This window comes from Euleptes europaea, chromosome 14 (genome assembly GCF_029931775.1).
Source record: "Euleptes europaea isolate rEulEur1 chromosome 14, rEulEur1.hap1, whole genome shotgun sequence".
Lineage (NCBI taxonomy): Eukaryota > Metazoa > Chordata > Lepidosauria > Squamata > Sphaerodactylidae > Euleptes > Euleptes europaea.
In genome coordinates, this window is record NC_079325.1 from 39,614,556 (window position 1) to 39,628,879 (window position 14,324).

Consider the following 14,324-nt stretch of genomic DNA (forward strand, 5'->3'; position numbering starts at 1 on the left):
ACAGAATTGGCACTGACGCCACTCTCCCCTCCCCAAATTGGTGTTCCTCAATTAGTCGTCATCACCATCATTTTGAGCAATGATTGTGGAGTCCTCAAGTGTAACTAAACAGAAACAAAGACCAGTAAGGCAGCATCATTTCTTACCCAAACAATTTTAGTACAGTTTACATTACTCCCTTTAGAATTCTGTAACTCCTGTACCATTTACCCTTGACTGTGAGTTTCCCAGGTGCTTATTGATGACTCATTGTGCTGACCATTGGCACATGTTGCAGTGCATGGGTGTGATTCTAGGGGCAGCCCAAAAGATCCCTGAGGCTGACCATGGGTCTGCTGAAGTCTAGGAGAGCTGGGGGAAAGTCTTCAGCTAAAGGCATGATTTGCATTAAAAATGTATAGGATGCTGCTACCATGGGACTGTGCTACTTTATTCCCGGTCCATTCCCCCATGCTGTTGGAGAAACCTATAGGATCAGTGATCAAGCGATGAACCACTCTGGCATAGTAAGAATCTCGTGTTTGTACACAAATGTGATTTAAAGGGTTTTTTTTTTTGAGCTGTCTTAGCCATTTTATTCATGCAGTTCAGTAAAGAATGGTGGGAAATAAAATCAGATGTATTTGTGTGTCTGTACACACTGGCCACTCTTTTCTTGTGTGGATTTTAGTAGGTCTCTGGGGTGGGGGAGGAACTGTGTGTGGTTTTTTCTCCCTTCTTCATCCTTGTGACACTGTACGTGCCAGAGCCCCAGCTGCAGCATTTGTTCTGAGCCTCCTGCCATCCATGGCTAATGTAGACTTTTGTCCTTTTCCCCCCTCTTTCCTAGGACTGAGTTTGCCCTGAAAGAAACCATGTCGACGGGCGGTGGGGAGGATGACATCCCTCAGGGAGAGAGGAAAACTGTCACAGACTTCTGTTACCTGCTGGATAAATCCAAACAGCTTTTCAATGGCTTAAGGTCAGTGGGCTTCAGGTGCTTTGAAGTGGGAATGTGCATTTTAAATAAAGCCTCTGAAAATTCAGTGTCCAGGCACTCCAAATTCTGTGATATGCATACATTATGCAAATATACACATTAAGGTGCTGCGGTGTTTAGCAAAATAATTAGGTCAGGCAGGCAGAGGGGGGCAAGAAGCTGCACTAGGGGAACCGAAGTCCTATTCCCCCGACCTCCAGAATACATTTTCATCCACCCTTTTGGCTTCTTGGGCTTCAGCTAGTTTTTCCTGTGTGCTTTCAAGCATCTCTTTGTGGGTGTCGGGGCAGAACAGATTATGCAAAGGTCCTTGATTCCTATCTTGTACACAGCTCAAAAAACTTAGCTTTCACTGGTGAGGAATTTAATTTCTTCTTCTTCTGAGGATGGAACACCCCTTTCTGTAGTAACAGGCAGAAGGGCTTGTGGGGATGGAAGAGGAAGGAGTTGCAACAAGTACCTCATGTTGAAAAACAAGGGGCAGGGACTGCACAGTGAAGCTGGTGCTTGCATAAATAAAGAAACCCTGTTGTGCCTCAGAAGAATATGGCCACTGGGATGTTTAAAGAATTCATAGGAGCAGTTTGTTTATTTGAAGTCTTATTTTAGTTAGAAGGTTTTTGTTATAAGCTCTATGATATCACCAGTTCTTTAAGATCTTTGTTTAGAAGCCCTATCTGTGATTATGATTTTTCAGACTTACGGGGCCTGTGCTGTTTGCCTGCTTAGGGGAGCTATTTTACAATCTACTGGACTCATCCTCCCCACAGTGTTCTCTCGCCTTCTAGCTCCCTTGTGCAGTGGAAATGCAGTGGCAGAGCCAGCAGAAGTAAACAGAAACGGTCTGGTTGTGAGGGGTTCCCTGGCCTCTGCTCTTCCATTTCCCAAACCTCTGCTCAGTCTTGTGACTAGTACTTGTTCCCAGTGAATCAAGCTGGGAGTTCTTCGTGCAGAGTGATTTTTGCATGAGGAATATCAACTTGTTTGGCCAATGAAAAGATGGACTGATCTAGGCTTTGGCTGCCTGGCATTCACATCTAAGAGAAGATTAGAGTGATGTGGCATGCATCTCTGATCATCCAGTAGTGAATTCTGCATTGCATTGCCATTTGGATGGACCTTAACATGGGCAGATTGGCCATTAAGATCACTAGGGAAAGTCCTGAGGGGCTGCCCCAAACTGGCATGCCCCAGCATGAAGTAGGTGGATGCAAGTTGCCACCACAAGCTGGTGGCCTCCTCCCCATGCAAGGTAGGTGGGAGCTGCTGCAGCTGCAAGCCAGCAGCCCTTCACGATGTGAACAGATGCAAGCCAGGCAGAAGGTGTGAAAGGGCTGCATTCAGTTGGAACCCAGAAGTGCAAATCAAACTGCATCGGGGCTGGACCCCTCCTGTTGGTAGTGGGCCAACATGGCTCAGTTACAACAAAGTACTGACAGTACAAGCTTCCTAAATACCTGAGCAGCTGGGAAGTCCCTTTTATGTTGCCTCTGCCTAAATATTTCTCTGTTTCTGCTCAGCGTGTCAAAGGAGTAGCAGAAGGAAGGGGAAGAAATGTTCAGATTGGTTGTCCTTGGCTCTTGGCTGATTTTTATTCATGATTTAGCAAGTGTGATTTTTTTAAAAGGGCTGAATATTCCAAGATGTCATGTTAAAGTGTGCTAACGAGAGAGCTCTGAGCCAAAATTCCTTTCCCACAGGCTGCTTCTGCAACCTTGGGCCCAGTTCTTGTTCCAGTATGTAAAAGAAAAATGGAAGCAACCTCCTACCTTCCTGTGTAGAGGCTTCTGGGTAATAGATAAGATAACATTTAGAAAGTGCTGTGAGGGGAGAGAAATGTTGCATACCCACTCGTTGTTGCTATAGCTGCACTGGAAAGCTGGAACTGAATTAATGAAAAGCAAGATACTGATCAGCCCTGTTGCTGCTCTTGTCGACAGGAGTTAGGAGGTGTGCATTGAAGACATCTCTCTCCCCCCCACCAACTACTTATCATACTGAATCTATGCTCTGTTCCTTTTCTGCTTTTGCCAAGGTGACTCTACTGAAGCTTTAATTTTTTGTGTCCCAAATACTAATTCTTTCCTTAATGCCCATCATAAGGCCAGGTGAAGCAGTCACCTTAGGTAGCTGAATTTGGACATCATTAAGAGCAGCAAGCAATCATGGGAGAAGGGGATGGCTTCAAGAAGGGATGAGATTCTCATGGGAGAAGGGATGCCTTCAAGGGGCAAAACACTCCCCCCCATATTCTTGCTCTGCCAGCTTTTAGTTGCAATCTGTTAAGGTCATGTTGCATAAATTGAAACTTCATTTCCCTCCTTTCTATAAAGTATTTAAAGCAGAATCCTTGTTCTGATAATGCTTTTCGCCACTCTTTTGATTCCCCCAAACTAGTTCTTCTTAAAAGAAACCTGCAAAAGGAAACAAGCTGGAGGGACAATAAGTGGAAAATCTTTTAGCACGTTGAAGACTAACAACTTCTTTTTAGCATAAGATTTCCTGGACTACAGCTTACTACTTCAGGTGCAAATGCATGGATCTTTGCTTATTTTATATAGAGGCATCCCCACAGAAAAGCAGGGCCAAGGGGCTTTGAAATGCAGGATGTACAGGGTGAAGTTCAATAATGTAAAATTCAAATCCATTCAAGAAAGAGACCATTCACAACCTTTGTTTAGCGAGTTAAAACACATAATAGTTAAGAAATCCAAAGTCATTTTCAGGTGGGGTGGGGTAAGAGATTGAAGTGTTCTCTAAATAGTTTCTGAATATTCTGATACATATTGTGATGTTGTCCTGAGCAAACCCTATTGAAATGGATGTGAGCTGCATGAGAGTATACAAAAAATAAATCCCCTCATGCAGCAAATTAGCAAATGCAAGATGCACTTGTGTGTGGCACCAATGCTGATATCCTTCAGGCTGTTTTGTATGCCTGAGCACTTAATAGTAGACTTCCCCACTGATCCTCTTTGTTTTCATTAGACTTTTATTGCTGTAAGCCTTTCTTGAAAAGGAGGGGTCACATCAGTAGATGGTGCAGTTCAGATACAAATATTTAAAATCAAGGAGTGAGCTGCACTAAACCCTTTCTAACAGGCTGGATTCTATTAGCTTTTCTACTTGATCTCTCTCAGTTCTGTCCCTCACTCTAGCTACTGTCCCATTTGGCTTTTGCCCACATAGGGTTCCATGAACCCCATCATAGCCACTATGATCCCTATCATAGCAAAAGAGGTAGCCTGTCAGCTTTCTATTGGCATTTTAATATTCAGTCCCCATCCACTTCCCCACAGTTCAGTCTGAAATGGTATAGTCCACAAACTTTGCAACCCAATTCCACCCAACTTGGCTTGCATCTACAACAGAACGACATGGTAGAGTCCTGAATAGATGCCACTGTGTCACTCTGCAGAGTGTTTCAAAAAAACACCCTCTGTGTGTTTCAAAAAAACAACCACCACCCTTGCTGTAGGTAGCAATTTGCACATTAAGAGCCAGGGAAGGGCCCTTTCTCTGAGGGGGAGAGCATCTTGTGAGAGATGGGTGATTCCCTTCCGGTTCCTTGGGATAGGCAGGATGTAAACAAACCAACTTCCTGTTCCCTGCTCCGGGATCACCCTTTCCTCAGTTTTCTTCCTGCCTCGCTGTGGGAAGGCAGCAGCTAGGGTTGCTCCGTCGCAACCCACCTCCAGAGACCGCCATTTTGGGCGAGCACGCGTGTCCCACGCCCGACGCCATTAGCGATCGCAGCTCCTAGCAGCCCTACCAACAGCCGCGGATCAGCTGGCGGAAACCCGACGCATGGCGAACCAAGCGGCACCCGATGACTTTCTCACCCGGGGGGAGTTCATGGAGGGACTTGTCCCAGCGCCCCCCAACCGTCACACGGGCCCTCCGGCAGCCGCAAGGGCGGCAACACGGAGCAGCATGAGCGCCAGGCTTCTTTCTCGTCCTCCGGCAAGTGGAAGCAGCCAGACGCCGGCTCCAAAAAGGACTGGGATAAGAAAAAGAACCCCAACCCGGCCGCCGCTGACCCAGCCATTGCTCAAGGTAGCAGCGGAAAGAAGCAATGCCGGGAAGTGTCTCCCACGGTCGCAGCACACTCAGCCCACAGGGGCAGCGAGGGCTCCCGGGAGACGGCGGCTGCCGCAAAGGAGACCAACAAACCAGCACCACAACTAATGGGTGAGCCTCAACCCCCCCCCCCGGGCCCCCTGCCCAGCCACCAGCCCGCCCAGCCCACAGGGGCATCGGGAGGCCAGTTCACCGGGACTCCCCAGAGCGACCTCCTCACCCTAATGAGGCAGGTCCTCAGGGAAGAATTTCCCTTTCTGCAGCCCACGGCCCAAGGGGGCTTGCAGCCTGCCTACCCATACGCGACCCAAGGAGACCCACTCCTCGCTCACTCCCACTATCCCCATGCCCAAACGGGGAGAGGAGGGCCCCAGCACCAGCACTGCAGCGGGAAACTTTAAGCCCTATTCCGCCAAGGCGGGAAGGAAGACCATGAATACATCCGACTCAGTGCAGGACAACGAGTCCCCCCCCTCCCAATACAATTCTGACGAAGGAGGGAAAGAGGATGGTGAATTCTCCTCAGAGGGGGAGGGGGAGCCTGTAGAGGCGCAGCAGACTCGACTGTTTTGCAGAGAGGACTATCAGAACATACTCTCTAAGGCCATTATGGCCCTTGACCTCAATGAGGCCCCTGAGCCTGACGAGGGAGAGAAAGGGAAGGGTAGGCCAAGGGGCCCCAAAGAGTTTTTCCCCCGAACGCAGTCCTCCACCAAGGTGGTACCCTTCCCAGAATACTTTGAGCACCGCCTTAAGCTTGAGTGGGAAATGCCCATGGGAAACAGGCCTCTTCCCCGCAACATCAGCAAGCTTTACACCCTGGCCCCACACGCCATGGAACTTTTACACCTGCCCCTAGTGGAGGACCCTGTGGCGGCACTCCAGTCACCGGGCCTTCTCTCAGGTGATGGCATGGACTCCCTAAGAGACCCCCTGGACAGGAAGGCGGACCAAGCCTCACGCAAGACCCATGAGGCATTGGCCATGTCTATCCAAGCCTCTGCAACTGCAACCCTCTTTGTGAGGGCGGCTATAGTGTGGGCAAGGAAACTCGCCACCCTTCTCCCCTTGGAGGACCGCAAGGCGAACGAGGGTCTCAACAGACTGATGAAAGCAGTCTACTTTCTGGCGGATGCCACTCTAGACTCTATGATGCTTTCAGCCAGAGCCATGGGAACTAACGTGGTGACCAGACGAGCCCTCTGGCTTCGTGCCTGGCAAGTAGACCAAGGTTCCAAATCCATGCTGTTGGCGTACCCCTTCCAAGGTGACAAGCTCTTTGGGGACAAACTGGAAGATATCTTAGTGGAAACTAAGGACAGAAAGAAGGCCATGCCTGGGAACCTCAGAAAGGACTCTTGCACCTCGTCTTCCTTTCTCTCCTACCACACACTCGCGCAGCCTAGAGCCGACCCAAGATGTCCAGCATGGTCCAACGCAAGAGGCGCACCCAGAGGGGGGCAACATTACGGCAGGCCGCACCAGTTCCAAAACCAGAGGCCAGGCAAGCCGAGCCACAACTTCAAACCAAAGAAACAATGACAACGACTCCGCGCCGGTGGGAGGACTACTGAGCCTCTTCGTACACCAGTGGGAGATGGCGCAACCAGATCGGTGGGTGCGCGAAGTCATTCAACACGGCTATCGAATAGAGTTCTTACGCCTGCCACCAGACCGCTTCGTTCCGTCCCCCACTCCACAAAAACGCAACAAACACACCAGGACAATGACGGCCATCCGACATCTACAGCACATACAGGCCATCGAACCTGTACCAACACGAGAGAGATCCTCAGGAGTCTACTCTGTCTTTTTTACAGTTCCCAAGAAGAACGGGGACTGGAGAGCCATCCTGGATCTGCAGTTCGTGAACGAGTTTGTCCAAGCCAAACACTTTCACATGGAGACCCTCCGATCCATCGTGGAAGCACTGTGTCCGGGAATGTTTCTGTCATTGATAGATCTGATGGAGGCCTACCTGCACATTCCCATACATACAGACCATCATCGATTTCTTCATTTCGCCTTCGGGGACCTTCACTTCCAGTTCAGGGCACTCCCCTTTGGTCTCTCTCCAGCTCCTTGGGTGTTCTCCAAAGTTCTCGTCACCCTGATAGCGCTTCTACAGAGGGAAGGGATACATGTCTACCCGTATCTCGACGACATCCTGGTCTGCGCACCCACGGTGGATGCAGCCATCCATCACACCACCAGAGTTATTCAGGTGCTGAGTGACCACGGCTTTCTCATCAACAGACCAAAAGCAACACCTCTCTGTCCCAAAGGATACAACACCTCGGTGTTCTGATCAATACCAGGGACAACACCTTGACCCTACCAAAGGACAAGGCTACCAAGCTGGCTCGTCTCGCCAAACACCTGATGATTTCGAGGTCAGTCGGACTATCATCCCTGGTTCAACTACAGGGGCTGATGGTCTCCTGCATCAGCACGGTCACGTGGGCCAGGTTCCATGCGCACCCACTGCAGTGGTTTCTCAAACCATACCAACAGCAAATCCTCCAAAAGAAAAGTATTTGTCTAACCCTCCCGGCAGCCACCAGACTGAGCCTACGTTGGTGGTCCCACACCCCGACCCTGCAGAAAGGGCAACCCTACATCCACGACTCCCTAGTCCAGATCTTCACGGACGCCAGCCTGGAGGGGTGGGGGGCTACTCTAGGACATCAGGTGGCCCAGGGCACATAGTCACCTCGAGAGAAGGCCATGCACATCAACCGACTGGAGATGCGAGCAATCCACAGAGCGCTACTACAGTTCCAGCCGAGCATTGTGGGCCGCCACGTTCTGATACGGATGGACAATATTTCCGCCAAGGCCCACCTGAACAAGCAGGGGGGGGTCCAGATCCTCCTCGCTACAGGGGGAGGCGACCTGGATCCTATCATGGGCCGAGGGGCATCTTCTGTCGATCAGAGCAGAGCATATACATGGCAAGCTCAACACTCAGGCAGATTGGCTCAGCCGCCAGATGCTAGATGAGGGCGAGTGGTCGCTGAACGACCAGCTGTTTCAACTCCTAATACAACATTACGGGACGCCGGCAGTGGATCTTTTTGCCTCGCCGACAAACAACAAAACACCCCGCTTCTTCTCCAGGTATGCCCACAGGGAAGCGGAACAGGTGGATGCCCTACTCTCTCCCTGGCCCCAGTGCCTTCTATATGCCTTTCCGCCACTCCAGGTCATACCCAAGGCACTGAGGAAGGTCCGGCAAGAACAGGCGACTGTCTTGTTCATAGCCCCAGACTGGCCACGCAGGCCGTGGTACTCCACCCTTATGGAGTTATCCCTACAAGAACCCTGGCAACTTCCCATATCCCAGGACATGCTGCAACAGGGACCGGTCTGGCACCAGGACCCGGACTGGCTGAAACTGACCGCTTGGCTATTGAGAGGCAACGGCTTCTGAGTTGCGGGTATCAGCCCACCATCATCAGCACCATATTGGAGGCTAAGAGACCCTCCACACGGAGAATCTACAATGCCTCCTGGAAGGCCTTTGTCAGATGGTGCCGCCGTAAAGATGTGAATCCCACAGCACCATCCACAGCAGAGCTACTGAGGTTCCTGCAGGACGGAGTGAACCAGGGCCTCAAGACATCCACCCTGCGCAGGCAGCTGGCCGCTATCGCCATGGTCAACCCCATCCTGGAGGGGTAAACCACCACAGCACACCCCCACATAAGATCCTTCCTAAAGGGGGTTGCTCAGACGTCACCTCCAGTCATGCACCGCTTTCCGTCATGGTGCCTCCATGTAGTCTTGTCGGCCTTGACCGGACCTCCCTTCGAACCGCTAGCGGAGGTCCCCCTAAAATACCTTCGATTCAAGACACTGTTCCTTACAGCAGTCACCTCAGTGCGCAGGGTCTCCTAGTTGGGAGCTCTCTCGATGAGGGAGGGGCTCTGCGTCTTCCACCAGGACAAGGTGGTCCTCAGAACCGAACCGACCTTCATCCCTAGGGTCGGCTCCAGCTTCCACAGACAACAGGAGATCCACCTGCCATCCTTCTGCCCACGCCCGAGTCACGACAGGGAGAAGGATTGGCACACCCTGGACATGATACGCGCCCTCCACATCTATCTGGAGTGCACAGCACTGTTCAGAAAAACGGACTCCCTCTTCATCTCGGTGTCAGGAGCCAACAGAGGCAAGAAACTATCCAGACCAACCATCAGTCGCATGTTGTGTTTCTGCATCGTGGAGGCCTACAGAGCCGTCGGCGTGCCTGTGCCACAAGGCATCACCGCACATTCCATTCGAAGCGCGGCCACCTCAGCAGCCTTCGACAAACAAGCCTCCGTGGAAGAAATATGCAAGGCAGCCACATGGTCCTCCATTTCGACCTTCGTGAGACACTACCTCCTCAACGCCTACGCTTCGGCGGACGCAGCCTTTGGTCGCAGAGTGCTCCGACATGTAGTAGATGAATGCTAACCCACCCTGAGGACGTCACAGCTCTTGGACATCCCGTCTCTCACAAGATGCTCTCCCCCTCAGAGAGAGAAGGGAACCTTGGGTACTTACCGTGAAGGTCCTTTCTTCTCTGAGGTAAGGAGAGCATCTTGGCCCACCCGGGGCGAGGACGGAGCACTCTCGTAGTAGCCGTTGTCAGCACATGGGAGTACCTATTCTGTTCTGACAGGATGCACAGGGGTGCTATAATTTCAAAGGCTCTGCTCAGGGCAAGAGGGTTCCCTGTCTGCCAAAGCCATGTTCACAATATGGGGCCTATTGAGTTACTTCAGTTAATGTTAACACTGTGTTAGTCTTGAGGGGATCCCATGTGGTCCCCACCTTGTAACTGCATAGCTGAATAAAGTGTTCAAAGTTAACTTGGTCTCAACATTTTCTACCATTTATTTGGTGACCACCACTATAACACGACAAGCCTCCTTTCTTCCTGCTAATCCCCTAGCTCGGAAAGTATTGAAACTGAGGAAAGGGTGATCCCGGAGCAGGGAACAGGAAATTGGTTTGTTTACATCCTGCCTATCCCAAGGAACTGGAAGGGAATCACCCGTCTCTCACAAGATGCTCTCCTTACCTCAGAGAAGAAAGGACCTTCACGGTAAGTACCCAAGGTTCCCTTCCCTATTGTGCTAGCTTTCTTGGGTGGGGATGGGGTGTTTAAAAAATATACCTCCCTAGCAGACTGAAGTGGTTTAGTGGTATAGTTCATTCTGTTTCTAAAATGTTTTCAACTGAGATACAGAATTGCAGTTAATACTGGTGTGCCAGCTAAGTTTGGCCCTGGTTCCTAAAAAGTTGATGTTCTTAAGTACTGAGAAATCAAGTGCAGAAAAGAAGGGGCTTACAACTCTTTTCTTGATTGTAGCAGCTAGCCAAAATTTGTACTGGCTCCACCTCCTCCTCATTTCTAGAGGAGAAGGGAGGGTATAGGTCTCATCCTTGTATTGTTGAGTTTTAAATGTATTTGCTAAAAGTTATTTGCTCAGCAAATTGTTGGATCCCAGGATAAGAAATGTAATGTGCATGCATATGTGAATATCTCAGACTGCATTTGTAGGGTTGCCAGGTCCCTCTTCGCCACCGGCAGGAGATTTTGGGGGTGGAGTCTGAGGAGGGCAGGGTTTGGGGAGGGAAGGGACTTCAATGCCATAGAGTTCAATTGCCAAAGCGGCTGGAGATCAGTTGTAATAGAAGGATATCTTCTGCTATTACCTGGAGGTGGGCAACCCTATGCATTTGGTACTGGGTTTAAAATTTGGCATTCTAAGATTTTAATTCATGGATGTTCTGTACTTAAGGTAACAATGGATAAGATTTAAAGAGAAAGCATAGTAAGATCTTCAGCTGCACTGTGAGCCTAGCTTTGTAACTCGCTCATATGCATTCCAGCTAACTGGAAGCAGAGTAGGCCATTGACACTGCCCCTTTCCTCTTGTCTCAGGTGGATATTCTTCCTTAAAACATATACATTTATTCACGTACACAACCATGCTTCAACTTGTTCCCACCTCTCAAATTACAAATTTTGCCGAGTTGTTAATATTGAGTGGGGGGGAGTTTATGGTGATTTCACAGACACTAGCCAGTAGCCCCCTCTGCGTCCTGTTTCTCCTTTGTTCAGTCTGAGTCATGCTGGAAACTTGCAGAATTATTTTTTTAAGAGTTTAGGGCAGAACAGTGATAGTTCTTTCAAACCAGCTGCTCTGCTCTTTGGATGTTACATCTGCCTTAATGCTTGCAGGACTGTTGTAACTTGATGACTTGTAGAATTTCCAGGACCTCAACACTTGTGTAAAAGCTGACTAGAGGCTCTGTGGCAGAGCACAATAGCTTTCAATAAGGCCTTACAAAGAGAAAGAGAGAGAGTTCTGAGCGATCCCATCATTTGCACAGGTCTAGTTCCCTGCAGGGCCTGCTTGGACACACATATTGCTCTGCCTGTAGTATAACGAAGCCAAGAGCCTGAGTCGCACTGCGGATTCTGGGCCAATAATTGCCTTCGTTTTGCAAAGGCCTTTTGTTGCAGCTGCATGCTGGGCTTAATAGCGTCTTCCTATTATAAACCTTGAAGAATGGGAATTGTGTGTGTGAAAATTGGCATGCTGAGGAACAGAGCCCCCTTCTCTAGCTAGATTGCGCAATTTTGTGCTGTGAATGCTGGTGAGAGCACCTCCAGCCTATGGCAGTAGCTGTGGTCATCCAGTGAATTTTAGGTAGGATGTGAAGGGGGGGAAATCGTTGCTCCTAAGCATCGGCAGCGGGCAACTAAGGTGGGGCTATAAGTATATTTTGGAGCACAAAAGAAATACCCTTTCAAAATTCAATTTTCTGGAAGCCTTGGGTGTTTTTTTGTTTTTATTTTTAAATAAAGTTTCTAGCCCTGTATTTTACAGAGATGCTTGAAAGTATGTGGGCAACGATTGCTAAAAAGCAAGAAAGCAAAGAGGTGTCTGAAGATGATTTATAGTGTGTGAGCAGGCAGAGCTCGCTTCAATGAGCAAATCTAGAATAAATGTTGTAAAACAAGCATGTGCATAATTTATACCGCCCATAAATTCCGTTTTCTTCATAGATTGTTAAAATGTATTGAAATTCCCACAGTTCTGGCCAGAGATTTTTTTCCTTAGGCTGGTAAGAAAAATGTAAGAGGCAAAATCAAGTAGGTTGAACTGTGGCTTAATCAGTTATTCCCAATGCATTTTGAAATGTCACCTTTAGGAGAAGCTACATAGCAGTTAAATAAACATGACGTTGCATTCCCTTCTAACACTTTGCTTGTGTCACGGTGTAGTCCCCAAGCATGTCTAACACTTGAAATCCTGGGCCATACCTGTTAAGTGGGCTTCTGCATTGTCTTCCGGGACAATAAGCCTGGAAGATCCTCAGCACAGCCTTTGAGACATCTGTCAGCTCAGCATGGGAGGCTGTCAGACAGTGAGTTGGCTGGAACCCCATTACAATCCTGCACTGTGTTGGTCACCCAGCAGTATTTGTACATACTCAGATGGACAGTGTCTTGTACTGGGCCCTGAGTAGGGTTGCCTGGTCCCACCACTGGCGGGAGGTTTTTGGGGCAGAGCCTGAGGAGGGTGGGGTTTGGGGAGGGGAGGGACTTCAATGCCATAGAGGCCAATTGCCAAAGTGACCATTTTCTCCAGGTGAGCTGATTTCTGTCGGCTGGAGATCAGTTGTAATATCAGGAGATCTTCAGCTAGTACCTGGAACTTGGCAACCCTAGCTCTGAGAAAGGGCAGTGGGATTCTTACTGACTGCAGCTGCCCTCTTTCTTCCAGCCATGTATTGTTTCTGTGCAAGTAATCCAGCTGGAAGCAGCCTGGGCTAATACAGGTCCTTCTGCTTCGTCTAGCTGGGTCTCCATTATGATGAACTCAGAGTCCCTCTTCCTTGATCATAGCATCCATTGTCTTATTTTGAACTGACCTGGCATTAACCAGGAGAAGCTGAAGGCTTGGTGAGAGCACAAAGAGTTTAGAAGAGAGCCGGTTCTTCTTTTCTTCACAGGCTTCACTATTCCTCCACATGTATGTAACCACGTACTTCCCTCTTTCTCCCCCAGGTTGTCAGGCCTGTGTCCATTAACTCCTGCCTGGCCTATTTGAGCCCTACAAAGTGTTCCACAGCAAAGAGAGAGCAAGAAAAACAATTGCCAAAGCATAGCAGAAGACAGGATGGGGCAGGAGTTAGAGAAATCACAGGAAGTGCACTAAAATTCATGTGGCTTGGTCATTAGATTAGCAATTAGACCTCTTTTATTTGACAAATGAGCTTACTCACTCTAATCAGTAATAAGTGCAACCCACCAGGAAAAGAAAAGAAAGGAAATGGCTTACTTTCAGTAGGCCTCCCCTACAATATCCTTTCCTTAAGAAAAAAAACCCCTCTCACAGGGTGTGTTCAGTTCATTCCAGCAAAGGGCCAAAGTAATCTAATACCGCAAGGAACCGCAGCTACTAAGTGCGAACCCCTCTGACAGCCAACATTTCTCATCAGCACCCACTAACTGCCTCTAAGAAACAACCTTAAGGGATGATAACTCTTTTGTGTTGCCTCTTTGGTGGCACAGCTTTCTGCAAAGCTCTCTGCTACTTATCTGCTCTTCCCCGATTTGTACCTCACTGAATGTGGTCCTGTCCTTCTCAAAGAAACCAAGGTTTACAATGCTGATGCAAATACGGCATTCCTGCTGAAAATGAATCTCTGAACTCCTCAATCTGCTTCTTTTCATAATAGCAGTATTTACGTAGCACCATCAGAGTTAATGGCGCTTCCGAGAATAGCAAGCAAAAAGACAGGTCACCGCCCCCAAGGTGTTTGAAATCTAAATTTCAACCATGTGGGAAGGAAATGGAGAGGTAAGTCTGTGGTCCACTGCAGCATTCTCCAGAGCTGCAGTTTTGACATATTTGCAGATGAGGAGCTAAAACTTCGCTTAATTGTGTAGCATTTGATATCCAGGGCTGGGGAATGCTTTTAAACTCTCAGGAGCCAGCATCACTTTTTTTTTTAGGAGCCCAGAAGGTTTTTGTTCCTGCACCCTATCCACAAAGCTGGCTAGCCTGGGATTTGAAACACCGTTCATTCCCCCCCTCCCAGATGCATGCTGTTTTAGGATAGCAAGTGTCTTTGGTGGAAGGCTTGTTGTTGCAAAGCAGATTCCCCAAGGTTCGCTGTGTGTGTTTCTGTGCTCACCTGGTCCTTGGTGCCAAAACCCGCTTTTCGTAGTAGCGTAAGGGTATGTGTGTGGGTT

General features: G+C 49.0%; 1 protein-coding gene across 1 annotated transcript in view; it reads left to right on the forward strand.

Annotated features, from left to right (window-relative positions):
* SCAI (suppressor of cancer cell invasion) overlaps nt 1-14,324 on the forward strand; it is a 79,022-nt gene that overhangs the window by 40,178 nt on the left and 24,520 nt on the right. Inside the window, exon 3 of the mRNA XM_056860950.1 lies at nt 830-961. Coding sequence (XP_056716928.1) covers nt 830-961 — 132 coding nt within the window. The remainder of the gene's footprint in view (nt 1-829; nt 962-14,324) is intronic.